The following is a 22,869-nucleotide window of genomic DNA, read 5'->3' on the forward strand; positions in this document are numbered from 1 at the left end:
ACATACAAACATACGAACATATGAATTAGGAGCAGGAGTAGACCACTCGGCCCCTCGAACCTGCTCCGCCATTCAATAAGATCATGGCTGATCTGATTACCCCACATTCCCGCCTACCCCCCGATAACCTTTCACCCCCTTGCTCACCAAGAATTTATCTACCTCTGCTTTAAAAATATTCAAAGACTCTGCTTTCACCGCCCTCTGAGGAAGAGAGTTCCAAAGACTCACAACCCTCTGAGAAAAAAATTCTCCTCAACTCTATCTTAAATGGGCGACCCCTTATTTTTAAACAGTGACCCCTAGTTCTAGATTCTCCCACAAGAGGAAACATCCTCTCCACATCCACCCTGTCAAGACCCCTCAGGATCTTGTATGTTTCAATCAAGTCACCTCTTACTCTTCTAAACTCCAGCGGATACAAGCCTAGCCTGTCCAACCTTTCCTCATAAAACAACCCGCCCATTCCAGGTATTAGTCTAGTAAATGTTCTCTGAACTGCTTTCAACGCATTTACATCCTTCCTTAAATAAGGAGACCAATACTGTACACAGTACACCAGATGTGGTCTCACCAATGCCCTGTATAATTGGAGCATAACTTCCCTACTTTTGTATTCCATTCCCCTCGCAATAAATGATAACATTCTATTAGCTTTCCTAATTACCTGCTGTACCTGCATATAGGTAGACTATCCTTTATCCGAAAACCTTGGGACCAGCTGTGTTTTCGGAATTTTTCGGATTTCAGAAGGTTTTCATCTCCGTATCTGACAACAAACACTGTTGCTTAGCAACAGCTTGTAAACACTCGGGCCCTGCCTTGGAAGCATCTCTGAAGCTGTTGCTAAGCTACAGAGACTCTTTCCACAGCCTGACTGTTTTTAAAAAAAAAAAAAAAATGCTAGGGGAAAAAAAAAATGCTAGGGGAAGAAAAAAAAACTAACCAAACGGCTGCTGATTTCTGCCGTTAGATCGAGGTTTCCGGCTCCCCCTGCTCCGTATCTGAATTCCTTGACTTAGCGGGGGTCTGGGGCTCGACTGCCGCCGCCAGTTGTGGGAAAGCCGGATATCGGCTGACTCCTACACTAAGCTGGCCCGCAAATCAGGTCGGGGTGGGGGGGAAGAAAAGACTATCGGACGGGCCGCTGCAGCTATTGGACGGGCTGCTGTATTGTTGGGTTCACTCTCCCGGTACCTCCTTCACACTGCCCGGCTCGGCCTGCAATCTCCTACCCAGGAGGGAACTCTGTGACCCTCTGCCCTGCTCACAGGGAAAGGCAGAGCTCCCGGACCACTCCTGTCATGTTTGGCGCCACTCGGGTCATGTCGTGCGCACGACTTACGCTCCACGAAAAAACTTTCGGTTTTTAGAGGTTTTCGGTTTTCGGAAGTGCGGATAAAGGATAGTCTACCTGTACTAACCTTTTGCGATTCATGCACTAGGACACTCTGCTTCCTCTGCATCTCAGAGCTCTGCAATCTCTCACCATTTAGATAATATGCTTTTTTATTCTTCCTGCCAAAATGGAAAGTTTCACATTTTCCCACATTATACTCCATTTGCCAGATCTTTGCCCACTCACTTAACCTATCTATATCCCTTTGTAGCCTCCTTATGTCCTCTTCACAATTTACTTTCCTACCTATCTTTGTGTCATCAGCAAATTTAGCAACCATACCTTCAGTCCCTTCATCCAAGTCATTCATATAAGTTGTAAAAAGTTGAGGCCCCAGCACTGATCCCTGTGGCACACCACTCATTACATCTTGCCAACCAGAAAATGACCCATTTATGCCTACTCTCTGTTTCCTGTTAGCTAGCCAATCTTCTATCCATGCCAATATGTTACCCCCTACATCATGAGCTTTTATTTTCTGCAATAACCTTTGATGTGGTACCTTATCAAATGTCTTCTGGAAATCTAAGTACAGTACATCCACCGGTTCCCCTTTATCCACAGCACATGTTACTTCCTCAAAGAACTCCAATAAATTGGTTAAACATGATTTCCCTTTCACAAAACCATGTTGGCTCTGCCTGATTACCTTGAACTTTTCTAAGTGCCCTGCTATAATGTCTTTAATAATAGCTTCTAACATCTTCCCTTTGACAGATGTTAAGCTAACTGGCCTGTAGATTCCTGCTCTCTGTCTCCCTCCCTTTTTGAATAAAGGAATTACATTCGCTATTTTCCAATCTAATGGAACCTTCCCCGAATCTAGGGAATTTTGGAAAATTAAAACCAACGCATCAATTATCTCACTAGCCACTTCTTTTAAGACCCTAGGATGAAGTCCATCAAGACCTGGGGACTTGTCAGCCCACAGCGCCAACAATTTGCTCAGTACCACTTCCCTGGTGATTGTAATTTTCTTGAGTTCCTCCCTCCCTTCCATTTCCTGATTTACAGCTATTTCTGGGATGTTACTTGTATCCTCTATAGTGAAGACTGATGCAAAATACCTGTTCAATTCACCTGCCGTCACCTTATTTTCCATTATTAATTCCCCAGACTCACTTTCTATAGGACCAACGCTCACTTTGTTAACTTTTCTTATTTAAATATCTATAGAAACTCTTACTATCTGTTTTTATATTTCTAGCTAGCTTTCTCTCGTACTAATTTTTCTCTCCTTATTAATCTTTTAGTCATTCTTTGCTGTTTTTTATATTCTGTCCAATCTTCTGTCCTGCCACCCATCTTTGTGCAATTATATGCTTTTTCTTTAAGTTTGATGCTATCTTTAACTTTTTTAGTTAACCACGGATGGTGGGTCCTCCCCTTGGAATTTTTCTTTCTCGTTGGAATGTATATATTCTGTGTATTCTGAAATATCCCCTTAAATGTCTGCCACTGCAACTCTATTGACCTATCCCTTAACCTAATTTGCCAGTTCACTTTAGCTAGCTCTGCTTTCATGCCCTCATAATTACCCTTATTTAAGTTTAAAATACTAGTCTTGGATCCACTCTTCTCTCCCTCAAACTGAATGTAAAATGCAATCATATTATGATCGCTGCTACCTAGGGGCGCCTTCACTATGAGGTCATTAATTAACCCTATCTCGTTGCACAATACCAGGTCTAGTATAGCCTGCTCTCTGGTTGGCTCCAGAACGTGCTTGTAGTGTCCGTGTGTAGATAAAGACACTGAAGACAGGAGTTGGTTCATAGGTATTTACTAAGCAAGTCTGGGGGGGGGGGCGGTTTCTAAAGGATATACACAATACAGAGGCTTATATAGCCCAAGTGGCAATTACCGGCATTACGCACACCTGGGGCTCTTAAAGGCACATACACCATAATTGCTCTCCTTCTAGCTAACTAGTACATCATATTTTAAGTAATTATTAATTACATGTTATATGCAAAATAATATACATTGCTGTATTAATTAATTATAAGTTAGTCTCTCAGGAGGCTTCCTGACTTGGTCCGGATAACGCCTCGGGGGTGTAGTAGTTTCTGGTGGTGTAGTAGGTTCTTCTGGCAAGGCTGATTCGGCTTGAAGGCCAGTGTCGGGTTCATCGGGCTCCAGTATCACCGGATCGGAGGTAGATATGGGTATCTCTACTTCATCGTTAGATGTATAGAGTGGTGGTGTAGGTTGTCCCTTTTCGGATGACTTGATGATTTGGTCAGCATGGCGCCTTATTATGCTGTCTCCGATGTCCACGGTATACATCAGTGGTCCTAATCGTGTGCAGATAGTTCCAGGCTGCCATTTCTCGGTACGGTAGTCCCGGGCCAAAACCGGTTGGCCTATCTGGAAGACCCTAGTTGGCCTTTCATTCATGCCCTGAAACTGCCGGTTCTCCACGTCCCTTCGGATGTTGGGCTTGATCAAATCCAGCCGGCATCTTAGGTTTCTATTGTAGAACATCATGGCGGGAGTTTGGTTAGTAACCATATGTGTTGCATTCCTATATGCAAATAAGAAGTTATCCACCTTGTGCTGAAGTTTTATGTCTTCATTACCCATGGCCTTGATGGCCTTCTTGAAGGTCTGGACAAACCTTTCAGCCAATCCATTGGTGGCGGGATGGTATGGGGCGGACGTGTACTGCTTTACCCCATTGTTCTTTAAGAACTTTCTGAATTCTTCGGACACAAATTGCGGTCCATTATCAGAACATATCTGCTCCGGCAGCCCATTCCTGGCAAATATGGTCCTTAATACTGTGATGGTTTTTTCCGTGGTGGTGGAGGACATCTTTATTACCTCCGGCCACTTGGAGTGTGCATCAACTGCGATTAAGAACATTGAGTCCATAAATGGACCAGCAAAGTCGATGTGCACCCTTTGCCAGGGAGATGAGGGCCACTCCCATGGATGTAGAGGGGCCTGTGGTGGAGCATTTTGGACCTTCTGGCATCCTAGGCAGCTCTTGGTCATGTCTTCGATGTCTCCATCGATACCTGGCCACCATACAAACGCCCTAGCTAGGTTCTTCATTTTCACTCCACCCAGATGCCCCTCGTGAAGCTCCTTTAGCACTTTATCCTGGAGTTTGGGTGGAATCACCACTCTGGATCCACACATCAAGGTTCCTCGGCACACTGACAGCTGTTCTCTTCTTTGCGAGAATGCTGGCAACAGTGGTTCGCCATGTGCTGGCCATCCCTTCACTGTTAAATCGTAGACCCGTGAGAGAGTAGGGTCATTTCTTGTCTCCCTTTCAATGGCAGAATTTGTCACCGGTAGACATTCCACTATGGTAGAGTGGAATATCTCTACTGGGTCTACTGTAGGTGCCTCTTCTATCGTTGGCAACGGTAGGCGTGATACACCGTCAGCATTCCCATGCTGTTTTGACCCTTTGTATTCAATGTTGTATTGGTGTGCTCCTAGAAAAAGGGACCACCTCTGTAGTCTTTGTGCCGTCATAATGGGGACACCTTTTTTAGGGTTGAATATGGAGATGAGGGGTTGATGGTCAGTCAGCAAGGTAAATTTTTGTCCGTGTAGGTAATGGTTGAATTTCTTCACTCCCCATACCAGGCTGAGTGCTTCCCTGTCTATCTGGGCATAGTTACGCTCAGCTGAGTTCAATGAGCGTGACGCAAAAGCTATCGGCCGTTCCGAGCCATCAGGGAATCTATGGGACAATACCGCTCCTATGCCGTAAGGGGATGCATCGCACGCCAGTCTGATTGGTAGTGATGGGTTGTAATGAGCCAAAATTTTCTCGGATGTGATTAAGTCTTTACATTTATGGAAGGCACGTTTACAGTCTTCGTTCCATTTCCAAATCACTCCTGTCTGTAGATCATTAAGAGGGTGTAGAATAGTTGATAAGTTCGGTAAAAATTTATGATAGTAATTTATTAATCCCAGGAATTACCTTAATTGTGAAACATTTTCAGGTGCTGGGGCTTTTATAACTGCTTCAATTTTTTCAGGTGACTTATGCAACCCTTCCTTATTAATTATGTGGCCACAATATGATATCTGATTTTGGAAAAATTCGCACTTGGGGCGATTTGCTCGTAGGCCCCGTTCTTTCAGCCTAGTGAGCACCTGCTCCAAATTGGCAAGGTGCTCGTTGTCGTTTTCTCCTGTTATAAGGATGTCGTCTAGGTAGCATTGAGTCCCCGGAATCCCTTGCAGGACTTGCTCCATAGCTCTTTGCCAGATAGCTGGAGCTGATGCTATTCCAAAAACCAGTCGATTGTACTGGTACAGGCCTTTGTGTGTGTTTATTGTGAGATACTTTTTAGAGGTCTCCTCAACCTCCATCTGTAGATATGCCTGTGCCAAGTCAATTTTTGTGAAACGTTTCCCTCCGGATAGTGAGGCGAAAATATCTTCTATCCTCGGAAGAGGATACTGTACCGTGTGAAGGACCGGGTTTACAGTCACCTTAAAGTCCCCACAGATGCGAATTTTTTTCTGTTCCTCAGAGTTATTTTTCAATGTTTTTTTCATGACTGGAACGATGGGTGTTGCCCATTCGCTCCAATCTATTTTGGATAATACGCCTGCCTTTTCCAAATTCTTCAGCTCTGCCTCGACTGCCGGACGTATTGCGTATGGCACCGGTCTTGCCTTAAAAAATTTTGGAATTGCTGTATCTTCCACTTTTATTGAGGCGGTGATGCCTTTCAAGGTTCCTAGTTTCTCTTGAAACACTTCTTTGGCGTTGGCCAAGATGTCTTTTAATCATTCAGGTATGATGTCATCACTGTTTTTTTCCTTACTGGTCACCGTCAGTGCCTGAATGGAGTGCCAGTCTAAACGTATCTTCCTTATCCATTCACGTCCCAACAACGGTGGACCACCATCTTGTAGAATGTATAAATACAACTTTTGTATTTCTTTGCCGTTGTATACCACAGGCACCCTTATTTTTCCTTTGGGGTAGACTTTCTGCCCCGTATATGTTTTTAAGATAATGGATGTGTCTTTTAGAGGTATATGCGAAAATAGCGCCTCGTAATCTCGTCGATTTATTACGGTTAGAGCTGATCCTGTATCTAGCTCCATTTTAACTGGGGACCCTGCTATTGTGAGGGTAACCCAAATGGTTTGGTAATCCTCTTTGGCAAGTACATTATGTAATTTGAGACAGCTTAGTCTCTTGTTTCCGGAGTCGCTATCGCTATTCTGGTCTTCGGAGCTCCTGTCCGCCATCATTTGTACCTTCCTGTACTTTTCTTTATTGATTTTTTGTTTTCTGTCAGTGGATTTATTTTGTCCAGATTGGCATACCCGTGCAATGTGTCCAATCTTACCACATTGCCTGCATGCTTTGCCCTTGAACCAGCAGTCCCTCTGGTTATGGGTGCATCTGCCGCAGCGATAACATCTTCCGAACTCCTGTGTCATTTTATGGTTGCCGGAAGTCCTGTGTCTCTTGTTGTATCTCTGCAGCTCCTTTTGCTGCTGCTTCGTATGATACAGCCATACTGAAAGCTTTGTCCAATGTTAAATCTTTTTCAGAAAGCAGTCTTTTTTGTGTTCCTTCACTTAAGAGACCGCAAACAAATTTGTCTCGAAGATAATCCGATAGTCCTGCTCCGAATTGGCAGTACTTTGATAGCTTTCTTAATTCGGTTAGGTAATCAGCGTTACTTTCATTCTTGTGTTGATTTCTCTTGAAGAACTTGAATCGTTCCGCTATCAGCAGCGGTGTTGGGTTTAAATGCTCCTGCAGGGTATCAACAATTTCTTTAAAAGTCTTGTCCTTTGGTTTGGCTGGAGTGATTAAATTTCGTAACAGCCCGTGTGTCTTCGCGCCCATTAAGTTCAGAAGTACTGAAGCTTTTTTTTCATCTGTTATTCCATTTGCAGTGCAATAAACCTCTACTCTTTCCACGTATGTGGTCCAATCTTCTATTTCGCCATCAAAAGCCTCAATATTACCAGATTTAGGCATTTCAGAAAAGATATGGCGCTTCCCGCTCTTTTTTTTTTCTCTCTGTAGCAACGATATGGCGCTTCCCGCGCTTTCCCGCCGCTGCTACTGATAACAACGCTGTTTTACTGTGGTTTCCGTTTATTCACTGTGGGAGACTCGTTTCCGATGGAGGTCTAAACGCTGAACTGCTTGCCGCGCCGGCCGTCTCTCGAGTGCACCCTCCCAGTCCGTTATTGCTTGCCTCCGATTTCGCTGCCTGTCTCAGCTGTAGAGCCCGCCGCTGGAGCTCCAGCCTGACGCCCAGGAAGGATTAGCGCAGTACCTGTCACCAGCTTGGCCAGCTGGTGAAACCACAGTTTCTCTTACTTCCTTGAGTCTTCTGGACGCTGGAGGAATTGATGTCCTTGAGGTGCTGCCGAATTGCAGGTAAGTCCGTTTCCACCTCGTCGCCACTGTAGTGTCCGTGTGTAGATAAAGACACTGAAGACAGGAGTTGGTTCATAGGTATTTACTAAGCAAGTCTGGGGGGGGGGGTTTCTAAAGGATATACACAATACACAGGCTTATATAGCCCAAGTGGCAATTACCGGCAGTGCTGTTGTAAGAAACTATCCCGAAAACGTTCTATGAACTCCTCATCTAGGCTACCTTTGCCCATCTGATTTTTCCAGTCTATATGTAGATTAAAATCCCCCATGATTATTGCCGTAACTTTCTGACAAGCTCCCATTATTTCTTCCTTTATACTCCATCCTACCGTGTGGTTACTGTTAGGGGGCCTAAAAGCTGAGCACTATGCATAGGAAAAATGGGTGCTAATCTTTCGCACCAATTTGTGCCTGACTTGCATGGTAGCTGAATTTCCTGTATGGCATTTCAGATGGTTGCATCTGAAGAGGACACAGCAGTGTAAATTGCATGCAAATGACTGTCTCAGACGTGTGCATTCAAAATTTTCTGTTCTCGTACTGGGTGCAGTTCAGGGGAAACTGCTCCCAAAAATATACCTCCATCCCACAAACAACACAAAGAGAATCCTCATACTCAAAGCAACACACTCCTTGTTATAAATCTCATCATTCATCAAGAAACTACTCGTGAAATAACACTGGACGGCCAGCTGGTGGCACCGTCCAAGGAGTATAAATACTCGGGCGTCGGCCCCAGCTTTCCAGGGACATTTTGTAAGACAAGGAACTAGTGAAGTACAACTAGACCTCCATGTTCTGAAACAAGTTGATTAAAGCCTTGCTTTATGCTCAAACCAAGTGCGTAGTGAGTTTTATTACGTCACTCCTCTTATTCATAAACCTTCAGTGTACACAACTACACTTGTTCTCCCCGTTCATCTACAATAAAAAAGCACCAATAGAACAGTGATCGAGTTCCAACAGTGATTTTTTACAGGGTGGCATTTACGTGACTGTCTACTGTTTATCACTATCATGCTACCCTCTAATCACTTTTTCCATTGTGGTGTTCTAGCTGCTCAGTTTCCTATCCTAATACAACAACAACTTGCATTTATATAGCGCCTATAATTAAATAAAACGTCCCAAGCCACTTAATGCTTTTTCTAAGTGAATGCCCATTGACAGGAGACCGGGAGAGGGGGCTAAGCTGTGTCTCCAGTACATGGTGCCTGGAATGAAGTGATCCTCGATCCCGTTGAGTACGGACACTGGATCGTCCCACTACAGGCTGTGAACTCTCTGCTGCTGCAGGCACCACCTGCTTTCTGGCTCTTGGGTGGCCATGGGAATGGAGGAGTAGCATGGAAGTGCTGCTATCCAGAGAAAGCAACATTTCTCACGGTCACTTCCATCTCAACCCTACTTGGAGCCTCCATCTCATCATGCCCGCTGATCTGTGCTTGCGCAGACCTGATGACTTCAATGACATCACAGACACTTGTACCTATCTCGTGCCTTATTTGGGCAAGTTTCTCAGTAACCATTCCCCCTGAAATGGGGATAGTGCTGTCCAAGATCTGGGTGGTAGGTGTTTGAGCTGTCATCGCAGCATCACTGGTGAATTCTTGGAATTTCTACTCTATTTGAGGATGTCTGCAGGTTCTGTAAGCCAACCCTCAAGATCATACATATGCAACTGCTGGACTCCTTCATACTAGCCTCTATTTGTTGGAAACATCTGGGAAAATCCACCAATGTCCCCAACATTTCATTCTCAGAAAGAATCCTTCTCTTAATAGTTGGACCACAGAGTACTGTTTCTCTGAGTTCAACAACTGGGGAGAAAGTTGAGCTCACCCTCTGGTGAGGGGCCTCCTGCTTCTCTTGTGTAAAGATGTTATTTTGCAGTGCAGGAGCAGTGACTGTTTGCAAGAACTTCAGGGCCAGTCAATAAGAATCCTTCTGCAGTAGTTCCTCGCAGTTGCCTCCTCTTGCTCCAAACACCTTTGATCAACCTCAGCCCTTTCAGTCCTGAGGTGTGCCCAAACTTCCTGCCACCTGGGTGGTCCATGCCAATTGTGCACCTCCACGAGAGCACAGAGTCTGCCCTCTCCATGTAAGCGAAGGCCACCCAAAATCCTAGCACGCCAGTGCTTCTCGGGGTACAACACACTTGTGGTGCACTGTGCTCACTTTGCCCAAATAGAGCCCACCCAGGAAAAGAGCTGTACTCAAGTTACAGTACAGCTTCACGAACATAGGCAACCCCTCAGGTGCTCCTCCACATAGCCATTCTTCACACGACCCTAGACAGTGGGGGGCTGAGTTTCCTTTTCACCACAATGGCAGTGGATCTTTGGCAGGGTGTGACATCTCCCAGTACTTGCCAGCATCCCTGACCCCCTGGAGTCAGGGTAATTGAAATAATTAGGACAGGCATTAGGGTTATTTATGGTGCTGATGGAAGACCCGCCTCCGGTGGGGAGGGGGGAATAATTAGGCTCAAGGTACCCACGCTGCAGACAGAGAGCTGGCAGTGCTGGTTGAAGAATCATAAACATTCATTGAAAGGATCAAATTTTAAATTTGCCTAGTGCTCTGCGATTGATTGCACTAGGTAAAATGACCCTATAATATTTAAACCTCCCCTCACCCACAACCCATAGCAACACTGGACAGCAGGAAAATGTTGCCGTGCCTGCCATCCAGTGTTGCTAAGGCTCAAACGATGGGCAACACATCATATGGCGCAGTCTTGTAAGTCTTATAACATGCTCGCCTATATTTGATGTATTATATGCACAATATCACTTCCAGTGGAAAATCCTGGAAATAGCATTGGACAGGAGGAAGCCAATGGAGTGCCTCCCAGTCTGAATTTTCCTGCCCCATCACTTCAAATAGCGCTCACCGGGATAACTGAAGAGGAAATGTGGCCCCCAACTATCAGCAGGTCCCCAAGTATCATTAGGGCCATCTGAGCCTAGTCCTGTCTTCATCTTCATCCACACACTTGCACTTTAAACGCTGGCCGACCTCCCTCTGCTGAGCCATCAGGACTATGTAAGATGCTTAAAAATGTGGACTAGACGTCTGCATGAAGATCACATTTTGCCACTTAAAATGCCATTCTCACTGGTTCTTTTCTATTTTCAGATTGTGCAGGCTGTGGCAGAGATATAAAAAATGGACAGGCTTTATTGGCTCTCGAGAGACAGTGGCACCTTGGGTGTTTCAAATGCAAGGCCTGCGGGAAGGTCCTTACTGGGGAGTACATCAGCAAGTAAGTGCTAATTCTAGTCTGTATGTTGAGGTGCACAGAATCCAGTGGCTAAGTTTCTTCATTCCATTTTGATGTTTGGTGCCATACAACACTAGCACTACTAACAGTAGCATTATTTGGATGATGAAGGGGAACTATTGTTGGGAATGTTGCTATAAGATTAGAAATAAAAATGAAAATTACAGTATACATAGTACTCTTTCTTAAATCACTTGTCAGAGGTAAATTTGTCAGAGAGTTGTTCTTCATCCAAAGAGCAGTCAACACCTGGAGTGGACCTCCAGGTGAGGTAGTGGAAGCGGAAATCTTAAGAACATAAGAACATAAGAAGTAGGAGCAGGAGTAGGCCATACGGCCCCTCGGGCCTGCTCCGCCATTCAATAGGATCATGGCTGATCTGAATCTAGACTCGCGTCCACTTCCCTGCCCTCTCCCCGTAACCCCTAATTCCCTTATCTGCTCGGAAAATGTCTATCTCCATTTTAAATTTATTTAATGTTGCAGCTTCCACAGCTCTCTGGGGTAGCAAATTCCATAGATTTACTACCCTCTGAGTGAAGAAGTTTCTCCTCATCTCAGTTTTGAAAGGGCAGCCCCTTATTCTAAGATTATGCCCCCTAGTTCTAGTCTCACCCATCAGTGGAAACATCCTCACCGCATCCACCCGATCAAGCCCCCTCACAATCTTATATGTTTCGATAAGATCGCCTCTCATTCTTCTGAACTCCAATGAGTAGAGTCCCAACCTACTCAACCTTTCCTCATACGTCAACCCCCTCATCTCTGGAATCAACCGAGTGAACCTTCTCTGAACTGCCTCGAGAGCAAGTATATCTTTTCTTAAATATGGAAACCAAAACTGCACGCACTATTCCAGGTGTGGCTTCACCAATACCCTGTATAACTGCAGCAAGACTTCCCTGTTTTTAATACTCCATCCCCCTTGCAATAAAAGCCAAGATTCCATTGGCCTTCCTGATCACCTGCTGCACCTGCATACTAACTTTTTGTGTTTCATGCACCAGGACCCCCAGATCCCTTTGTACTGTAGCACTTTGCAGTTTCTCTCCATTTAGATAATAACTTGCTCTTTGATTTTTTCTGCCAAAGTGCATAACCTCACACTTTCCAACATTATATTGCATCTGCCAAATCTCTGCCCACTCACTTAGCCTGTCTATGTCCTTTTGCAGGTTTTTTATGTCTTCCTCACTCACTGCTTTCCCTCCCATCTTTGTATCGTTGGCAAACTTGGATATGTTGCACTCGGTCCCTTCCTCCAAATCGTTAATATAGATTGTAAAGAGCTGGGGTCCCAGCACTGACCCCTGCGGAACACCACTAGTTACTGATTGCCAGCCCGAGAACGAACCATTTATCCCAACTCTTTGTTTTCTGTTAGATAGCCAATCTTCCACCCATGCCAGTATATTACCCCCAATCCTGTGATTTTTTTATCTTGATCAGTAATCTTTTGTGTGGAACCTTGTCAAATGCCTTTTGGAAGCCCAAATACACTACATCCACTGGTTCCCCTTTATCCACCCTGTATGTTACATCCTCAAAGAATTCGAGCAAATTTGTCAAACATGACTTCCCCTTCGTAAAACCATGCTGACTCTGTCCTATTAAATTATGTTTATCCAAATGCTCTGTTACTGTTTCCTTAATAATGGACTCCAACATTTTGCCAACCACCGATGTTAGGCTAACTGGTCTATAGTTTCTAGCTTTTTGTCTACTTCCCTTCGTAAATAAGGGTGTTACATTAGCAGTTTTCCAATCTGCCGGGACCTTTCCTGAGTCCAGGGAGTTCTGGAAAATGATCACCAATGCATCCACAATCCCTACCGCCACTTCTCTCAAGACCCTAGGATGTAGGCCATCAGGTCCGGGGGATTTATCCACCTTAAGTCCCATTATTTTACTGAGTACCATCTCCTTAGTGATTTTAATCGTGTTTAGCTCCTCCCCCCCCCCCCCCCCCTCCCATTGCCCCCTGTTTGTCCAGTGTTGGGATATTTTTAGTGTTCTCTACTGTAAAGACTGATACAAAATATTTGTTCAGCGTCTTTGCCATCTCCATGTTCCCCACCACTAGTTTCCCGGTCCCATCCTCTAAGGGACCAACGTTCACTTTCGCCACCCTTTTTCTTTTTATATAGCTGTAGAAACTCTTGCTATCTGTTTTTATATTTTTTGCTAGTTTACTTTCATAATCTATCTTCCCTTTCTTAATTAATGTTTTAGTTATTGTTTGCTGGCTTTTAAATGCTTCCCAATCTTCTATCCTCCCACTAGATTTGGCTAATTTATATGCCCTTGTTTTCAGTCGAATACTATCCTTTATTACTTTACTAAGCCACGGATGGCTGTCTTTTCTTTTACTCCCCTTTTTCCTCAGTGGAATATATTTATCTTGAAAGATGTGAAATATCTCCTTGAATGTAGACCACTGCTCTTGTACCGTCTTACACTTTAATCTGTTTTCCCAGTCCACTTTAGTCAATTCTACTCTCATACCTTCATAGTCTCCTTTATTTAAGCTTAGTATGCTGGTTTGAGATCCAACTCTCTCACCCTCAAACTGAATTTGGAATTCAACCATATTATGGTCACTCATTCCAAGGGGATCCTTTACTAGGACATTTTTTATTAATCCTGTCTCGTTACACAGGACCAGATCTAAGATTGCCTGCCCCCTGGTTGGTTCAGTTACATACTGCTCAAGGAACCCGTCCCTAATACACTCTATGAACTCTTCCTCAATGCTGCCATGCCCAATTTGATTAGTCCAGTCAATATGAAAGTTAAAATCCCCCATGATTATAGCTGTTCCCTTATTACAAGCCCCAACTATTTCCCGATTTATACTCCGACCAACAGAGTTGCAACTGTTAGGAGGCCTATAGACTACGCCCACTAGTGACTTTATCCCCTTATTATTCCTTATCTCCACCCAAACTGTTTCACTATCCTGATCCTTTGACCCAATATCATTTCTGACTATTGCAGTGATTCCATCCTTGATTAACATAGCAACCCCACCTCCCTTTCCTTCCTGTCTGTCCTTCCTAATTGTCAAAAACCCTTGTATGTTTAGTTCCCAGTCATGATTATCTTGCAGCCATGTTTCCGTAATGGCCACCAGATCATACCATGTGTAGTTATTTGTACCGTCAACTTGTCAATTTTGTTACGAATGCTGCGTGAATTCAGATAGAGAACTTTCAAATATGTTTTCTGACAATTTATTCCTGCTTTTACCCCTTTTACTACTTTACCTTTATCATTATACATTCTGTCCCTTCCTGACACGCTCTGGTTTTTAATTCCCCCACTGCTACCTTGCTCTATTGCCTTCTCCGCTGTCATTTTTATTTTTCGCTCTCTTAAAACCTCCCCCCCACTAATTAGTTTAAAGCCTTCCCTACAGCCCTAGTTATTCGATTTGCCAGGATTCTAGTCCCAGCACTGGCCAAGTGAAGTCCGTCCCAATGGAACAGCTCTCTCCTGTCCCAGTACTGATGCCAGTGTCCCAGGAAGCAAAACCCATTTCTCCCACACCAGTCTTTGAGCCACGCATTTAACTCTCTAATTTTATTTACCCTAGCCAAATTTGCACGTGGCTCAGGTAGTGATTCAGAGATTATTACCCTTGTGGTTCTGCTTTTTAATTTGGCCCCTAGCTGCTCAAACTCCCTCAGCAGAACCTCCTTCCTTGTCCTATCTATGTCGTTGGTACCAACATGGACCACGATAACTGGATCCACCCCCTCCCACTCCAAGTTTCTCTCCAGCCCAGAGGAGATGTCCTTAACCCTGGCACCGGGCAGGCAACACAGCCTTCGGGACTCTCGCTCTCGGCTGCAAAGAACTCTATCTATCCCCCTAACGATACTATCCCCTACCACTACAACATTTCTTTTAACTTCCCCCACTTGAATGGCCCCCCGCTCCATGGTGCTGTGGCCAGGTTGCTCATCCTCCCCGCAGTCCCTGTTCCCATCCTCACAGGGAGTAAGAGCCTCAAACCTGTTAGACAAGAGCAAGGGCTGCGGCTCCTCCAACACTACCTCCTGGATCCCCGTACCTGCCTCACTTCTAGTCACACCATCCTGACCCTGGCCACGGACTACATCTGAATTAATTAATCTAATTGGTGTGACTACCTCCTGATACACAGAGTCCAGGTAACTCTCCCCCTCCCTGATGTGTCTCAGTGTTTGAAGCTCGGACTCCAGCTCTTCAACACGGAGCCGGAATTCCTCGAGCAGCCAACACTTACTGCAAATGTCATCACCGTGAGCATCAATGGTGTCCACCAGCTCCCACATATTGCAGCAGCAACACATCACCTGATCTCCCATTCTATGTAATTAATTAAATTTATTAATATTATTTTTAAATACCCTCTGCTCCGATTCTAGATGATGAATATCGCACCTTAGAAACTATAAACCACAGAGTTTAAGCTTAAAAAAGAGAGAAATACTCACCAACCAATCACTTACCTGCTTTTTGGTGACGTCACACTTGGATTACTTTTTACCTCTCTCCTTCCCTCCGAGTTCTGAGTTCGGAGACTGGTACGCCTTACCTGGTCTCTGGGGCCTTTTATAGTCCCGCTCTGCCGCTCGAGTTTCCCGCCGACGCTGCGAGGCCTTACCTGGTCTCTGGAGCCTTTTATAGTCCCGCTTTGCCGCTCGAGTTTCCCGCCGACGCTGTGAGGCCTTACCTGGTCTCTGGGGCCTTTTATAGCCCCGCTCTGCCGCTCGAGTTTCCCGCCGACGCTGTGAGGCCTTACCTGGTCTCTGGGGCCTTTTATAGCCCCGCTCTGCCGCTCGAGTTTCCCGCCGACGCTGTGAGGCCTTACCTGGTCTCTGGAGCCTTTTATAATCCCGCTCTGCCGCTCGAGTTTCCCGCCGACGCTGTGAGGCCTTACCTGGTCTCTGGGGCCTTTTATAGCCCCGCTCTGCCGCTCGAGTTTCCCGCTGACGCTGTTTGGAATCATTTGAGACACAATTGAGTTAATATGGGCCAATGGATTTCCTTATCAATACTATCTTGTGATCTTGTGAAAACATTTAAGGAAATAAGTGGTTTTAATTTTTTTTTGTTTAAAAAAGCACAGTTTGATAAGTAAAACTGCATTGAACATTATCTTCACTTTTTAACATTTACCTCAATAACTTGTATTAGTAAACATATGTCTTGTTAGGATTGATTTTTGAAAGATCAGTGTTAATCTTGTATATCCGGTACTAAATCTAATTCTGATATAAATTTATATGAGCATAGCCTTCAGTTTTTATTTAGAATCCATTACGTTTCATTACTATATTCTTATTCCTTTTTTCTATTTACCCACAAACCTCTGATAGAGATGGTGCTCCCTATTGTGAAAAGGATTATCAAAGTCTCTTTGGTGTGAAATGTGAAGAGTGTGACAAGTTCATCACTGGAAAGGTCTTGGAGGTACGTACATAGGGACTACTTACCTCTTAAGTGATTGTGTCAGCAGACAGTAAAGACCTGTTCCTCACATAAATCCCAACTGAATGCAGTCAAATTATATATTCTGTTATAGTAAATCTGAGGTATTTTATTTATATTTTCAAAGGAGCTTTTCCTTTATAAAAAAGTGTTTGGCAAAAACATGACGATAGATCGTAAAAATATTATGTTGTTTGTTCATTATAGCTTTGTGCTGAAACAGTTGCTGCCTGTTTTTATTTTTCCCTTGTGTTAAAACAGTGGCTTTTTGAAGTATGTCCGGCACAATGTGACATCTAAACCAATAAACATTGTTTAAAACAGCTAGTATATGATCAAAAGCAAAATACTGCGGATGCTGGAATACTGAAATAAAAACAGAAAATGCTGGCAACACTCAGCAGGTCAGGCAGCGTCTATGGAGAGAGAAACAGAGTTAACGTTTCAGGTTGATGACCCTTCGTCAGAACTAGAAAAAGTTGGAGATGTAACAGGTTTTTAAGCAAGTGTAGGGGCAGGGAAAGGGGGGAGGGGAGGAAAGAACAAAAGGGAAGGTCTGTGATAGGATGGAAGGCAGGAGTGATTAAAAGACAAAAGCGATGATGGCGCAAAGCAAAAGGAGATGGTAATGGGACAAGTATATGATCAATCTATTTGACTTATGAAATATCTACAATATAATCTATTACATAGAAGTTATTGCAACCAATTAATAAATAGGTTACTTAATCAAAGCAGTATTGTTTTTCATATCTGGTTTACAGTGCATAGCTGCATCAAAAGCAGAACTGAGCACAGGGACCAAGTCACCTGCTGGTGACACTGCCTATTTACGCTGCAAGGCAGTTTCTAAAGCAGACTGGTCATCGATCATATGGCTGTTTGTGGAATGTCAGTAACCAGCATAATGACAGTAACTGAAACTCAGCAAGTAATTCATTGTGTGAAGTGCCTTGAGGTATTTGGCTATGAAAGGTATTTTTTTATGACAGTTTGCCTGACACAGGGAAGCCAAACATGGCAAAGACAGTTACAAAAACATATTGCTGCCATCTTCCGTTCAGCTTCAACAGGATGAGTTTGGCTTCTTTCAGTGTGGTTCTAATTAAAAAAAAGTTTAAAGAGAAAAATAACACTGGGGGTGAAATTGATCATCGCTAGTTCCACGAGACACGCTCATAATGAATCGGCATCCCATCTTACATTGCCCTTGAATTTCTTTTCCATTGTCTTCATCATATAAATAAATGATGAGAGAGCAGACATTGCTGTGTGAAAAGTCTAAATAATAAGAGCAAGTCAGCTACTGGACCTCAGCATTTATTTCACAACCTATTAAAGGTCATAATGAATATTCTGGTGTGTTTTATGCTGCACTTGTAAATCCTAAAGCTGAATAAGGCTTTAATCAGCTCACTGTCCCCATTCCAGCATAAAACCTGCTGGAACATTCAGGCTACCCATAATGAATGTAGAATCGCACTGACCATAGCAGAAATAGTCAATAATGTTAAAGGGCTATTATCACTGATGGAAGTCCCATGAGCAATAGCAATTCCTGCAATGTGAGGTCCCCCATAGCCTCAGCTTCTGTAGTAACAGACCGAACCTTCAATGTAGCCCTCCTTGTTCAGGGTGATCATTGGCCCTGTTAATTTATATCCTTTTTGAAATTCAATTTTAGCAATGTATTTACAATTTTCCTACGAAAGCAGAGGGAAGAACTCTTCCAGCGATGTTTTACAGTCTTGCAAATGCAAAGGAAATCCTCTTGCGATGTGCCTTCAGCTCAACCTCCGAAGAGTAACTCCCACTGCATCAGTGTGACCAGCCATTATGTTGTCCCTCTGAGTGCGTTTATCAATTCATTTATTTATTTATTCATTCTCGGGGATATGGGTGTCACTGACGAGTCCAGTATTTGTTGCCCGCCCCTAGTTTCCCTGGAGAAAGTGGTGTTGGCCTTTCTTCTTGAACCGCTGCAATCCGAATGACAAAATTGTGGGGAAGTGCCCAACAGTAGAAACCAACCATAAAATAAAGAGTGCCCAAGCCAGGGACTTCCCTGTGCGAAGTCAGCAGGATTTACAGGAAACTTTCGTTTAACCGGAGGTTAAAAGTCCAGAAAGCTCTCTCTACCGGCAAAATTCAGGAGCCGTTTTCTATAAGTTTTTTTACTTCTCGTTGCTTTTTTTTTCCCAGTCAGGCTCTGCAAGGTCTGTAGCTAAGCAACAGCTTCAGCTAGAGACGCTTGCAGCTGCAGCCGACTGTTTTGAAGCTGTTGCTAAGCAACAGGGTTTGTTGATTCACACGGAGCTGAAAAGCTCTGTATGTTTCAACATTAGAGCTGGTTTATACGGCAGTTTTGATCTAACGGCACCAGCTCGGTCCCGTCAGTGCCGGATACCAGAAAGTTTCCTGTATAACTTTGTCTCATTAGACGTATACTTTCACCGAACAGGAAAATAAATTAAAAACTGATATATTTAACTAGTATGTTGTGTTGAATTGGTTTAAAAAAAAATAATAATTTTGAATAGAGTTTTAGGGAAGCTGTAGAGAATTGGAAGTTTGTTTTATGTGACTTTAATAATTAAAATCTATATTCCAAGCGCTGCGACTGACACCGGTTCTCCTACCAACCCTTTTTAAAAATTCATTCTTGGGATGTGGGCATTGCTGACGAGGCCAGCATTTATTGGCCATCCATAATTGTCCTTGAGAAGATGGCGGTGGCTATTCTTCCTGAACTGCTGCAGTTCGTGTGGTGAAGGTACTCTCATAATGCTGTTAGGTAGTGAGTTCTAGGATTTTGACTCGGTGGTGATGAATTAATGGCAATATATGTCCAAGTCAGGATGGTGTGTGACTTGGAGGGGAACTTGGAGGTGATGGCGTTCCCATGCACCTGCTGCCCTTCTAGGTAGTGGTGGTCATGGGTTTGTGAGGTGTTGCTGAAGGAGCCATGGCAACTTGCTGCAGTGCATCCTTTAGATATTACACACTGCAGCCACCTTGCGCCGGTGGTGGTGCGAGCGGATGTTTAAGCTGGTGGATGGAGTGCCAATTAAGTGGACTGCTTTGTCCTGGCTGGTGTTGAGCTTCTTGTGTTGGAGCTGCACTCATCCAGGCAAGTGGAGAGTATTCCGTCACACTCTTGACTTGTGCCTTGTAGGTGGTGAAGACTTTGCAGAGTTAGGAGGTGAGTCACTTGCCACAGAATACCCAGCCTTTGACGTGCTCTGGTAGCCACGGAATTTATGATTTTTTGTTTCAGTTTTTCTGGTCAATGGTAACCCTCAGGAAGTTGATGGTGGGTAATTCGGCGATGGTAATGCTATGAAATGTCAAGGGGGAAGTGATTAGGCTCTCTCTTGTTGAAGATGGTCATTGCCTGGCACTTGTGTGGCGCAAATGACACTTGCCACTTAGCAGCCTAAGCCTGGATGTTGTCCAGGTTTTGTTTTGTATAGGCATAGACTGCTTCATTATCTGAGGAATTACAAATAGAGCTGCAAGTGAATTAATGATAGATCTGTTGTGGGACTATGCCCAGTTGGAACTGGATTGAAAGCTCCCATTTAACATGGAACCCTTAGAGCCAATAGATGAGGAAAACTTTCATCCCTTTAGTTTGGGCTAATTTGGAATCCAGGAAACAAAGGTCAGTGTGCTAAACCATCGTGGTACAGTACCCAGTATTTATACAATGTATTTTTAATGGCAAATTGTTTGTTGTCAAATTTGGTTTAAAATTGAGCCCAATGCATGGAATGACAGAATCAGGTAGAGTTTATATAGGGACCAACAATCTGCAGTCCTTCCAATGCACTTCTGTTGTAACTCCAGCAGGAATACACCGGAAATTAGGCTGCGATCCGGACAAGCCATTTCCCAACCTTGCATGCAAATTCCCACTCAGCTTTGTGGGGGTGGAGCCTCCGACTGCCCCAAACAGGGCCAGGGGTGTAAGGAGGGGGTGGGGCCAGGAGTTCCTGCATCCCCAACCAATGTTCCCCCTAATGTGTGCGGGAGGTCCCGCACAGGCCGCTCACCAGCTGTTGCCGCTGGAAAAGATACCGCGCATAAAGGGACAGTGCACCAAAAACAAATTAGAGGGAACATTGTCCCCAACGTATAGAGGTCTGGATCATAGCCTGGATCCCTGATGATTCTGCAAAATGTTTTAGATCTTCCAGTCCCTTTACCAAGGGGGTCCTGGGGACAATTCAAACTTCTTATCGTAGGGGGACTCAGGACCTACCCCACAGAACTGGTAACTTGTACTGCAGTATGCTGCCTATGGGAGCAGGTGGGCACCTTAGACGCACCCTTAGTGGCACTGATGCTTGTCATTTGCATGGTAATTAAGAGACTCCTCCCTGGCCCTAGGAACTTTGGCAGGGTGAGCAGCAGGCATTTCAGGTGGGCGCACCTAGTACTTGCGTTGTGATATGGCCACCATGGATTATCGACTCTATACTCTTATAACTTAATGGCCAAGGCCTTTTAATAATTAGAATGGAGCCCTTTCTCAATTACAAATACACCAAAGCCTTACTTCAGCTTTAATTTGGACAAGGTATAGGCTTGATATTTTACATTGAAATCAGTGGCATCAAGCAAGACTCAATCGATTGATGGGATTGACCATTATGTTATCTACGAATGCTGTGAGCTCACTATTTAGTTCAGGTGCAAAACTTGCTGTAGTGCTCAGTTGACAATGGGACTGTTCATCAAATGTTCACCCTGACGCTTTATTTCTCTGTCTCTTGGGACAATTTGATTTTTTTTTTAAACATTTGCTCTGTGGTCCAATCTTACATTGTGTGAGGAAATGTAGAGATCGCTCATGTTGCTCATTGCTGTGAGGAGTTCTGTATTCCAGCATGTGGCCCATTGAACAGCTTGTATTCCACAATGTAACCCATTCTTCTGGTTTGAACAGTCAGTTATCCAGAATGTGGCCCACTGTTCCGCTGTGACCAGGTGACATAAACAGTTGTGTTGTCATTGATTAGCCCAGAGATCAGTCAAGAACACCATGATTGATGTGAAATAATAACGTTTTGTCATACAGGCCTATCAGAAATCTAATACAATAGAATAAAAAGACAATTACTGCACATGCTGCAAACCTCAAACAAAAACAAAATAAGCGACAATCTATGTCCTGACAAAGGGTTCACACCGAAAACATTAACTTATATTCTCTCTCAATAGATGCTGAGAAATATGGTGTAAGTTTCCAGCATTTATTTTGTTTTTCTTACAAATCTAATACAGTATTTAATTACCTGTAATGGCTACCAGAAAATAAAATAACTGCAAATAATAAGGGAGCTTCTCAGAAGAGCCCCACAGTGCTGATAGTGGCATTAGCCAGCCTTCCATTTGGGAGCATTCATAATTAAGGATGAATAAAAAGGTTAAAATTAATGTCCCCTTTAATGTAGCTGTTTTAATGTTTTGACCTTTCTTTTGCAATCACAAGGGCTGTATTTGCTAAATCAGACCAATGTTACCTCGCCGTGACTTCATTATTTTGCCACATCTGAATGGATAACTTAATGTGAAGAAATAAACTAAAACAAGGAGAATACCACAAGGTAGCACTGTTATACCATGCAATCTTTAGCTACTGTGGTCTTTCTTCTTCAAAGGCTGTACAGAGATCGAAATAAGATGTGCTTCACATTACGTGTTTCATTGAATCATTAGGTGATTATTGCAACATTGCTTCCTGCAAATGTAATTTCAGTGTCTTGAAATATGATCAGTCAGTTTGGTCAGTTGGAGATTGTGTATACATTTTAACTGGCAGTGTCTCTTTTACTGACTTTACACAGCCTCATTTTGATTGTAAACAGTCTCTGACAGGATTGCAAATACTTTTTATATCTGTAGATGTTAAGATATGAAATGTGTCATGGAGCATAAAAGTGCAACTGGGTAGATTGAGGTGATAACAGTTTTGTCTTGGGGCATGGCACACTTCAAACCAAAACTGTATCAATAAATTGAATGCCTTAATTTAGTACAGTTCAAGTCATTGGTATAATTCTAATTAGTCATAGAGTCATACGGCACAGAAGGAGGCCATTCAGCCCATCGAGTCTGTGCCGGCTCTCTGTACAGCAATTCAGTAAGTCCCATTCCCCCGCTCTATCCCCAAAGCCCTGCAAGTTTATTTCCCTCACGTGCCTATCCAGTCTCCCCTTGAAAACATTGAGTGTCTCCGCTTCCACCACTTCCGTCGGCAGTGAATTCCAGGTCATCACCGCTCGCTGCGCACCCCCCCTGTATCTCT

The 22,869-nt window shown here is 43.9% G+C and overlaps 1 protein-coding gene across 8 annotated transcripts in view; it reads left to right on the top strand.

Annotated features, from left to right (window-relative positions):
• The window catches only part of ablim1b (actin binding LIM protein 1b), a 468,612-nt gene that overhangs the window by 308,333 nt on the left and 137,410 nt on the right, over positions 1–22,869 (top strand). For all 8 annotated transcript variants that reach the window (XM_085994431.1, XM_085994434.1, XM_085994436.1 and 5 more), the window contains 2 exons: positions 10,934–11,060; positions 16,445–16,538. In XM_085994431.1, coding sequence (XP_085850557.1) covers positions 10,934–11,060; positions 16,445–16,538 — 221 coding nt within the window. The remainder of the gene's footprint in view (positions 1–10,933; positions 11,061–16,444; positions 16,539–22,869) is intronic.

The sequence above is a fragment of the Somniosus microcephalus genome, chromosome 8 (genome assembly GCF_052327205.1).
Source record: "Somniosus microcephalus isolate GS21.2 chromosome 8, FLI_Smic_1.0, whole genome shotgun sequence".
Taxonomy (NCBI): Eukaryota; Metazoa; Chordata; class Chondrichthyes; order Squaliformes; family Somniosidae; genus Somniosus; species Somniosus microcephalus.